Consider the following 11,416-nt stretch of genomic DNA (forward strand, 5'->3'; position numbering starts at 1 on the left):
CATATTTAAATCCTTGCGAATGCAAGATAAATTGGATTTAAGGTGGAAAAAAAATGCCGTTTAAAGAAAAATGATAAGTCAAAAGGTGTAACTAAAATAGAGAACTGCTTGTGCACGGAATAACTACATTTTTTTTTTCTCTTGGTATGAATCTACCTCCCATCCCAAGACTTAGGGAATCATACACATGCGAAAACCATTTCTTGCTATAGGTGAATCCTAATTATCCTACTTCTTTCAGATTGACTCCTAGCTATGTTTAGATATGTGAACTCCTTAACAAAGGACTTCGAGTGAAGCTAGATTGACACGTATGCAAACGGATCAAATTTAAATTATGAGATTATTAAATTCAACGAACCCGCTAAAATATAGTTAAAATATAAAGCAATTTAAAACCCTTTAAAAAACAACCAGACAAGTAGTTGGACCCCACCTGTGACAATCTTCGATTTCGGGTTAAATTGTATTTATTTTGTATTTGTTTTTATGTTGTAAACCGATCCGATTTATATCCCGAACATTTCAAATATATAAAATATTGGATTTTGTGTTACTAAAACATTCCCGCTTGTCTAATTTGAAAAACCCCTTTTACGGATTCGAAAACGGATTTAAAACGCTCAAGATACATCAAAAACGAACTTCTGGACGCGAACCGACGTGCTGACCAGCAGCAGATCAGCAGCAGACCAGCAGCCCATTTTTTTATTTTTTATTTTTTTGTTGTTTTGTGACTTGTCTTGACCCCTCTTGCATGCAAACCTTGATATCACACCCCATGCTTGACCCTTTCAACCCACTTTATATATACACCCCTATCCCTTTCATTAATCCTTGTTCATTCATCTCTTTCTCTTCCAATTCTCAAGCATTCAAAGGTGTTCTTCATATTTTTGTTGGCAGTTTGACTTTCCAAAGTCAAACTTACCATAGTCTTACATTATAATCAACTTGTTAACACTTATTTATACTTGAAGATTGTTATACAACATATATATAATAGCACCCTTTGTACCTTCGGTGGGCATTTCTCCGGTCTCGGTCGGTTAAGTGTCCGGCCCATAAGACAAAGCTACATGGAGGACTCGTAGTAGTCCTTGATTATATATATTTTCCGCATCTAACTATCAAACTAGTTATACTTGTTTAACTTCTGCTCATCTTAGTTTTATTTTACATTTTGAGTTCCATGGTTATGGGTTTGTAGAGACTAGCCTTGGTTTTTCCGTAAATAGCTCCAAACCGGAAGCCTAACTCTTGTTTACTAGTTTGTTTAAATAGTTGTATAAACATGTTTTATGTAAGATTTGAGTTTCTAAAATCATTTTAATTAGTTCCATGGTTATGGGTTTGTAGAATCTAACCTCGGTCTTATCCCGAAATAAGATCCGAACCGAAAACCGAACTTTCGTTTAAAGACTTTGTTGTTGACTTCTTGTATGTAAAAATTTGGTATTATTATTTATAAATTATTTTACAAGTTCTATGATGTTTGGACATGTGGTAACCATTCTTGGCCTTATTCCAAGATAAAAAAAACCGAACCAAACCGAACTAAACCAAGTTTACTCGCTTAAGACACACAAGTGTGTTTTTAACCATTAAAGCTTATATATTTCTTTAAAAATACTTTATAAACTGATTTTAATTATTTTCACAAAGTACTCGGAATGTTGAATCCAACTTGATCTTATAACAAAGTTTGGACCGACTAAACCGAACACTCGATTAACGGACGTTGTTAGTTCTAAAACAATAGAACTACATACTTGGTTAAGTCTCTTTAAGATTTATTGAGTTATCTCATACATTTATTATTTTGGGAAAGTTGACTTTGGGTTTGGTCAAGTCACCAAGACCCGAACCGACCACCCGAACACTCGTTAAAACCCGTTTTAGTATCTATATTATAAAGGGACTTGTTTTCTTGCATTTTTACCCACCTTATTACTTAACATAGGTTGAGAAAAATTAAGGGCTAGATACTTTAACCCGGTTTCGAGCAAACTTACATTTTTAAAGGACTATTATTATAACTTCTTAAATATTTACATTTTAAACCTTAAACTTTAAATTGTTTATATTTCTTATCATTTATTTTCATTTAAAGACTTCCAATACAACTTTTCTAATACAAGACTTCTTCTCCTTTAGGCTTCGTTCGTTAAACTCATCGTTTCGGTTAATCTCCAAATCATCAAATCTTTCAAGTTTGTTACTTGAATGTGAGTACTTTCATCCCCCATTTTCACTCTTTTATATTTCGGAGGTGACATTGCAAACTTATTCAAATCCAAATGATTTAAACTTGAGTCTTAAACCACAAACTTTATTGTATACTTCACTTAAATAAATGCTCGATTTGGTGATTATATGCTTATATGTTTAAGTGCTAATGTGTTTACCGCTTTTGGATGGTTGATTCATAAATCCGAGTATATCTGGCATCCCCTTATAGAAAGGTGTCGTTAATGTATTCTTATTAACGATTTCATACAAAATCCGAGTATATTTGGCATCCCCTTATAGAAAGGTGTCGTTAATGTATTCTTATTAGCGATTTCATTTATCTAAATTGTTGCTATTATTTATTGTTTTATATACAAGTTGTGGAATTTCATATTATATATCTATTGTTCAAAAACTATGAAATTGCTCACCAACCTTTGTGTTGACAAAATCTATTTATGCAATGTTACAGGTTTAACTTTAGGTTGACTCGAGGACTTGAAGAAAAAAAAAACGTTATCGAGACTATTAGGATATTAGCAAAACGAACAATATATTATTTACTATGATTTGAATTTGGTTATTGTATGAACAAGTTATGTGACTCTTTGTGTTTTTATGAATTTAAATGAGTTGATTAAATATTGTCACTTAATAGTGTTGTGTGCGATGAACAATCGGTTGCGCCCCGACGTTTCCGTCATGGTCGGGGTGTGACACCACCTTTTTCAATGAAGAAACCGAAAACCTCCACAAGCTCTCTTGGCCGGAACGCTCCCCTGTAACACGATGTGTAACGCCTAGGCCTTTAATGTGGAAAATGGTCCCAAATTTTCAACATTTTACTTATGAATTTTAAGCCTATTAATTAAATGGATTTACCACGAGTATTTATATGTTTTTTTTTAATTTAATTATACTTGTCGGACCATTTGTAATGGTAACTCACCATCATAAAACATTACATTGACATCCTTGTCATAATGATATTATACAAAAGTGTAGTGCTATAACCCCATAGAACTCTCTTAACCATTACATAAATTGATAAATATTATTATTTTTCTTTCTTTTCTATATTTTTTAAAACACACTAAACTTTTATAAAAAAAATCAAGATTTTATAATAAAAATAAAAAATAATAAAATCATGATCCCATATTTTATTTAAATAAAAATAAAATATTTCAAAAGGTACATAATAAAAAAAAAACTTAAAATACTTATAAAAAAAAAAGATATAATATGTGCTGGGCTTTAGTAATAATAATAAAAAAAACCCAATTTAAATGATTTGTATTAGGTTTTGTTTTTTCTCTATTTACCATTTACAGGTTGTTTGTCGAAGGTCTTGTTCAAAAAATTTGAGCTTCATCTTTTTTATTCTCTTCTCATCTCAACCCACAAATATTTGGAATGATTCAAGATAACGTTGCTTTATTCAAGAAATCCAGGACGCGTCAGGGAAAAAAATACCCCATGGTCCAGGGGTAGTGTTTTGGATGTCATGGGGGTGCTATAGTGCTTCAAACGCCTTGTCCACATGATCTAAGTATAAAAGTAATACAACTTTAACTTATTTAATATTTTAATAATTTAATTTTCTGCAATAACTTGGTGGTTGCAATCCAATATTTTTCTAAACACGCATTCCAACATATACATTTTATTATAAACCAAGTTGTATTCAAAATAAAACGTCTTTACTGTAGTAAACTATACTTAGTGTCAGTGTTGCTACTTACAGAAGTAACAGAACCGATATTGATCGAACAATATTGGTACTAGTGTATCGGCATTCGTATTTTTTGCTTTTGACTCCATATACTTTTGGATATATCACGGTTTTATTTTTCAAGTTACATGGTACAATTTATTATCGGTAATTTTAGCTATGTGAACATCTATTTACATAGATACTCGTTAACATCTAAGGATACGCTACAAAAATGATGTATAATTGTTACAATACTGTCCGCCGCAACGCAAGAGTACCTTTGCGAGCTGTACATTATTTAAGAAAAATGAGAAAATTACTGTTTGAGTCCATGTGGTTTTAAGGCGGAGGCACAATGAGTCGCCGAAAATTTTTTTGAACTGGTTGAGTCCCTGTGGTTTCAGAAACGAACCATTTGAGTCCCTGCCGTTACTTAACTTTCAGGGTAAAACTTTCATTTTACTGAAACCATAGGGACTCAAATTGTTCGTTTCTGAAACCACAGGGACTCAACCAGTTCAAAATTTTTTCAAGGACTCATTGTATCCCCGCCCTAAAACCACATGGACGCAAACAATAATTTTCTCAAGAAAAATTACATCAAAGTCGTGCAACCTTTCTGGCATTGTCCATTAATATGATGCTCTAATATGGACAAAGCAATAATCGTTAATCCCAAAACCATTTCTTAGGCTTGCCCGCCCATTCTTAAACTTCATATACAAACAAGTCCAATTTCTGTATTTCACTTAAAATTAGCCATCATTCCGATTTCAGGCAATTTCGGATCTTGATAATAAGCTCGCTATGGCATATAAATGCTGTGGAAAAGATAGCACCGACGATTTCGATATGCAAAGGATCGGAAACTTTCTAAGTTGTGCTTCTAGAGGTGATAGGGTTGGGCTTAATTTGATGCTGAGAGATGGAATATCTCCTAATGTACAGGATTATGATAAAAGGACTGCACTTCATCTGGCTGCTAGTGAAGGTCATGCCTCCATTGTAGAGCTTTTGCTATACTACAAAGCTGATGTTAATCTTGATGATCGATGGAACCGAACCGTAAGGATTAATTAGCTTTTGTTTATGAATTTTCTAGGGCTTGAATGATTTGAATTGTGTTAATGATATTGTTTGTTGTTTATGTGTAGCCGTTGACAGATGCAAGGCTTTATGGGCATAGGGATATATGCAGGATTCTTGAAGTGAATGGAGGCAAGGATTCTGTGATGAACAGTCCAATGGTAATCTCATCTTTTACAAAACTTCATTTGTAAGTTTACAATGTAGAGGGAGTTAACTTTCATCAAATGTATTGTTTGTAAACTATATTGCTTGTTCTTGGACGTTTGGTACACCATATTAAAATACTAAAACTTCAACATTTTGTTTGATGGTCTTTCTTATTTTTTTTTATATTTTATATCCATTTATTGATTATATGAGTTGAACACAAACAAACATATTTTTTTAATGTACTAATAAAAAAAAATCCATTCATTAAAGTATTCTTCTTCTATCGTTACTTTGTTTGGTTAAACTTAAAGTAACGTATACAAACAAGGTCATATTCATATTCGTCCGATATTCATTTACAGACCTTCCCATGATGCATAGTTCGCAGTTAAAGTGGGTTCCTTAGACCACTCCCATTAGCAAACTATTAGTGGTTTGTTTCAATCTTTGAGAAAATAAAAATCAAAAATCAAACAAATAGACCAAACTAGTTTGCACAACCAAACCAATTTGTAAGCTAGTTCACTGCCACATGTCAAGATATCTATGGTCTTCTTTTTAATTTTTTCCCTTTTCCTTTCACACTAATTAGTTTTAATATTTAATTTAAAAAAAAATCTCAAAACACAGCCTTGTTCAGTTTTTTTAACATACTTATATAAATTTCATTGAAAACATATTTGTAAAATATATATATTTTTAATATAAGATAAATATTAATCATTACCGATTTTTTTAATTTTTTTTTAGATATTTTTAAATCAAACATATATTGTTTATTTTTAGATGAGGAAATTATTTTTTATTTTTATAGTCACTTTCAATATACAGGATAATTATAAATTATATTTATTTAATAGAAAATTGTGAGAGTTGATAGTCAATGAGTGTTGAAAGTTTGATTGGATTGGATTGAATTGATAAAACAGAAAGAAATTAATTTATAATAAAAATTGGTTTGAGTTTGGCTTGTGGCAAGCATTTTGAAAATGATTATGTATGTTATTGAAAAATGAGACATTTACGATGGAAATTTGCGACCATAAAAATCAGTCACAAACTTAGCGGCAAATTTGGAACTAAAACCATAATAGTCGCAAAATTAGCTACCGCAACTAATCTGGTCGCAAAATGGTTGCAAAATTTGTGACAGTTAAATTCGGTTGTGAAAACTGACATTAATTTAAATTAAAATGCGTGCCGAAAAATTTAAAAACTAATAAAGATAAAAATAAAAATAAAATATGGCAACAAATCCATGACAAACACCTATAGTTAATTTCTAGTAGTAACAAACCAAGCGTATGAATGTTTTTATTTGTTTGAACTTCCTAACAATTCAACAACTAATCATACGATTAGAGCATCTATAAATGATGATTTCACCATTCTTTAGACAGTTGTTGCTGATGAAGATGCAAAGGAAGTTAATATTGACATTTCTGAAATTAAATCAGAACACTCAGAAAGAATTGAACAGGTTTTAACTATGAACACTGGGTTGTATATATATCCCTCTTAATTCAACATTACTCGAGTCCTAATCGTGCTTTCTTGCCCTCTTATCAGGGTGTAATGGGCAACTCCGAAATGGTCAAGTGGCGTGGAACATGGGTCGTCAAAACAATAATCGAGCGACAGATAGACTTCCCGGTTAAAATGTTTGTACATCATGTTTTCCTACAAACTAAAACTAGAAACTAACATGTTTCTTTGTTTTTTTTTTTCAAATGTTGTGCCTAGGGTTTTGTCAGCTAACGATATTACGCAGTTAAGGGAACTTCGTCATCCAAATATACTGCAGTTTCTTGGTTCTATAATGCATGATGGACAAATGATCCTCATAACAGAACATTTGCCAAGAGTAATCAATTTGGTTTTATGTAGTTGTTCTCTCTCAAATCTGTATTTTGTTTATGATTCAATGGTCTCTATTTTGGTTAATCTTCTTTGTTAGGGAAGTTTGTATGATATTTTGATCAAGAGGGTTGGACTTGATCTATCACTAGCTTTGCGGTTTGCACTAGATATTGCTAGGTATTGTTCGTCCCAATTACTACTTGTCTTAGTACACACTACATAGACATAGGCAAATTTCACATCGCTCTTAGTCGATGCTGTCAGGCCTCAAATTAGGGGGTGTTTGGGATTCTTTATTTTCATCAACTTATAACTTATAAACTTTTTGAAAAGTTAATAAGGTATATAAGGTGTTTGGCAAACTATAAGGCCTTATGGATTTTAACTTATGGAGAAGACAAAATAAAGAGGTTTTGAAAAGTTATCAACTGATAAGTTGGACACGCACATACATGAAGATGAGGGGATTCACAAATAATAATTGATATAATTATATTAGTAGTGAATAATAGATATTTGTGAAAATGACTTTCTTTTTATATAAGATGCTATGTTTACATATTTAAGAATTATTACACTATTATTCGTATAAACACATGAAAATGCATTACTTAAAATTGAATTTTATAATTATATACACACACATCAGTATGCATGTTTGAATGGGAGAAATCTCGATATGCAAACTCAAAGTGAGCAACACTGATAATATTGGTCGTTATAAGGGGTCGAATGTTATAGACAGCTTGAAGTTTGTTTAAAATTGAAATTTTATTTTATTTAAGAAATATATGACACAATATCATTACATTGTATTGACAGGGGGATGAATTACCTTCATCATCACAAGCCCTGCCCAATAATTCACAATCATCTGGACCCTAAGTAAGTTTATGAAGTATTTAGCATAACATGCATCACATTTGCAGTTACAACAAAGCTAAAGCTTCATTTTGCATTTTCTTTAGAAACTTATTGCAAGATGAAGGTGGCCATTTGAAGATTGGTGAATATTGGATCCAAATGTTGTATGAGCTACACCCAAATCAAGAACGTACGTACAATTCATCGGCTTCTTTTTTCTTAAGCTCTTATGTTAAATTCCCATGTCCGGTGAATCGTTTCATGTTTTTAGGTCAACAATATTCGAGCACTCTAAACCGGCATCTAATCAATAAAGGAAGAGACATCCAATCTTTTGGACTCATATTTTATCAGGTAATGATACGCTCTTTCAAGTATTTAAATTAGGGGTGTCACACTTTCACCTGACAAGAAATTCACAAGTTTGGCTTTTAAAGTTTCAAGTTAAGTGGACCTTGTCGCGAGTTCATGTGTCGGACACAACTAATTAACACCCCTACTTTCTATATATGAACATGAGACACTTGGATCAATAATTACATTAACAATGTCAATAACTGTTTCATTGTAGATGGTTGAAGCAAAGTACATGCCTGGCTTGATCAATGATTCTGAACTGAAATTCAGTAGTAAATGTCCAGCAAGGATTCAACAGTAAGCCAATATATATCATTGCATATCCCATTGATCATCCTTTCCATAACGTTTATGATGTTCATTGCGCTCAGGTTGATAAGGCAGTGCATTAGTGATGTTGTTTTTCGCCCAGACTTTAGTGGCATCATCGACACGCTTGAAGAAGTGTACTCGTCTCTAGGAAAACCTTCTTGCGTCTGTTGACCACATTCATAGCTACCGCATCACTATGAATGAGGTAAAATGACTCTAAAACAATAATATACAAATATTAATGGTTTATCCATATGTGTGTGTGAGAGTGAAAATTCTTTTTTTTTTCTTGGTTCATGCGTGTTATTATGATCGTCAAACAAAATCTAGTTTAAGTCAACTTTCTAACAAGGTGGTAGTGCAATTTCATATCGATTGACAACATCACTAAATCATGTCGGCTCTAGGGGGAGTTAGGCCCCCACTTGGATAGGGGCCTTCAATTTAAACCAACGTTAAACAAAACACGTTCTAAATGATAAAAATGAGTCTTAAGTTATTTGAATTACAAACATATTCGTGTAAAGGATTAATCTTGATAAAGGTTTTAAGTTTAAAGAGTTTGAGTTTGAGTCGGTTTAGTTTATTAATTAGGAATAATATTGGTTATTTTTATTTATTTATTTGGTTTCCTAGTTTGAGTCTAATTAGGTTTCTTGGTGAGCAAGTTAAGGTTTTAGTGTAAATAGATGGTTTAGGGTTATTGTATTTTGTGTGGTTTTCGTTCTTAATAATATTGAAAGAGTCGTGAGGAGTTCTCACAAAATATCGGTGTTGTTCGTGTTGCTCGATCCAATTAAGTCCAACAATTGGTATTAGAGTGGGAGTTCGAAGAGACCTGTGAAGACGTTCAATTTTTGAAGGCATCGATATTGGAGGGGAATCTAATTTGATCAAAAAGAAATCAAGTAAGTTGGCATCTCTAATATTTTTACGGCTAGGAATTATTGAAGACATTAAAAGGCAAGCAAGCACACACCTCTATTGGGGCGCTACTGTTGATCGAAAAGAAAAGTAAGCAGCGTGTTTGCTTGCTTGAGTCAAAAGCAACTTGATGAATTAATATAGCAAGCAAGCATGCTGGAAGCTAACATTCCCATCAATTAACTCAAAGGGAAAGAAAGAGATCGAGACAAAAAGAAAAGTGATCGAGCAAGAAGAAGAGTTAGGCAACCGGACCGAAGACGAGGGCAACAAGGAATAAGATCAAGCCCACCTGAGAAGACGGATTGCAATAGTGCAGCAATCAAACAGTGAAGAAGACAATCGTATCTGTGCGAAAGATCAAGGAGAAGACGAAGACGGTCGTATCTGTGTGAACGATCGAGAAGAAGAATCAACGTTAATCTGTGTGATTTGTTGAAAGAAGAGACAACGTTAATCTGTGTGATTCGTTGAAAGAAGAAGCAGCGTAAATCTGTGTGATTCGTTGTGATCGTATCTGTGTGAGCAATCAAAAAGGACGATCTGTGTGACGTTAAGAATATTCGAAGAAAAGAATGGCTAATAATCCAAACAATTCAGGGAATGGCTCGGTCCGAGAAAACAACACCGCCTCGTTTCAAGTACCAAGGTTGACAACCACGAACTACAACACTTGGACAATTCTAATGAAGTCACTTTGGGATGCACAAGGGTTGTATGTGGGAGAAAATTAAGCCAGTAACCGATGAAGCCATTGATGAAAAGAAGAACAAGATTGCAAGAGCGATTATCTATCAAGCTTTATGAAAGGATATACTCCTTCAAGTTGCTAGGAACCGAACTGCAAAAGACATATGGGAAGCTTTACGTGTAAGGTTTCTTGGTGACGATGGGGTCCAAAGGGCACGTTTAGCGAGTTTAAGAAGAGAATTTGAGCAACTACGAATGAAATAGACAAATACGATTGAAGGGTTTGCTGGAAAGTTAGGCAGATTTGTTTCAAGATATACTAGTCTTGGTTCAACTCTCGAAGATGAAGTGTTAGTGCGAAAGCTGTTAGAATCGGTGCCAAAGAAGTATCTTCAGATTGTTGCTTCTATTGAACAATATACAGATCTGGACACCATGCCATTCGAAGAAGCAATAGGCAGGTTGAAAGCCTATGAGGAACGAATCAGAGAGCAAGATGAGAAGGGTGATAGCGGACAAAGTACGTTGTTGCTTACTAAAACTGATGGATAGGAAAGTCGAAGAAAGAATAGGATGTTTGTGAATGTTGTGGATGAGGGAAAAGCGACCATGGACGTGGCTAAGGTAGAGGACGTGGTGTTGGACGAGGAAGAGGTGGTCGGTTCCAACCCAAAGAAAATCAAAAGGAGAAAGGTATGGGTCAAGGTAAAGCTCACATTAGATGCTATAATTGTCTTAAATATGGTCATTTTGCATATGAGTGTCCCGGACCAAAACCGAAAGAAGAAGCTACTAATTTGGTTCGTGAAGATTTAGGTCCAACACTATTTTGAAGAGTAACAAGTCCATATCAAGATTAAGGGGGGTGAATGAAGGATTAATCTTGATTAAGGTTTAAAGTTTAAAGAGTTTGAGTTTGAGTTGGTTTAGTTTTATTAATTAGGAATAAGATTGGTTATTTTTATTTATTTATTTGGTTTTCTAGTTTGAGTCTAATTAGGTTTCTTGGTGAGCAAGTTAAGGTTTTAGTATAAATAGGTGGTTTAGGGTTATTGTATTTTGCGTGGTTTTCGTTCTTAATAATATAGAAAGAGTCGTGAGGAGTTCTTACAAAATATCGGTGTTGTTCGTATTGCTCGATCCAATTAAGTCCAACATCGTGATTAGTTGTTTTGATTTGTAACAACATAATTCAAAAAATACCTCGAATTCCCGTTCATT

At 33.4% G+C, this 11,416-nt stretch overlaps 1 protein-coding gene across 1 annotated transcript; it reads left to right on the plus strand.

The window, feature by feature from the left end:
• Positions 1-4,648: 4,648 nt before the first annotated feature.
• On the plus strand, positions 4,649-8,768 carry LOC143545695 (serine/threonine-protein kinase 12-like). Its single transcript, XM_077037534.1, has 11 exons — positions 4,649-5,014; positions 5,104-5,196; positions 6,585-6,668; positions 6,758-6,849; positions 6,932-7,052; positions 7,146-7,225; positions 7,871-7,933; positions 8,017-8,106; positions 8,200-8,266; positions 8,484-8,566; positions 8,641-8,768. Exons 1-11 carry the CDS (start codon positions 4,757-4,759, stop codon positions 8,750-8,752), a joined length of 1,143 nt encoding a protein of 380 aa, XP_076893649.1. The 5' UTR covers positions 4,649-4,756; the 3' UTR covers positions 8,753-8,768.
• Positions 8,769-11,416: the final 2,648 nt, after the last annotated feature.

The sequence above is a fragment of the Bidens hawaiensis genome, unplaced genomic scaffold (genome assembly GCF_021521415.1).
Source record: "Bidens hawaiensis isolate Kalapana, Puna unplaced genomic scaffold, B.hawaiensis_p1.1 tig00000904_1, whole genome shotgun sequence".
Taxonomy (NCBI): domain Eukaryota; kingdom Viridiplantae; phylum Streptophyta; class Magnoliopsida; order Asterales; family Asteraceae; genus Bidens; species Bidens hawaiensis.

What these genes read in the sequence shown, in the direction of transcription:
- LOC143545695 (XM_077037534.1), top strand. Translation starts at nt 4,757, where the DNA reads ATGGCATATAAATGCTGTGGAAAAGATAGCACCGACGATTTCGATATG. An exon ending in ACTCAGAAAGAATTGAACAG is followed by an intron (nt 6,669 to 6,757) that starts GTTTTAACTATG and finishes CCCTCTTATCAG; the next exon opens with GGTGTAATGGGCAACTCCGA. An exon ending in CACAATCATCTGGACCCTAA is followed by an intron (nt 7,934 to 8,016) that starts GTAAGTTTATGA and finishes CATTTTCTTTAG; the next exon opens with AAACTTATTGCAAGATGAAG.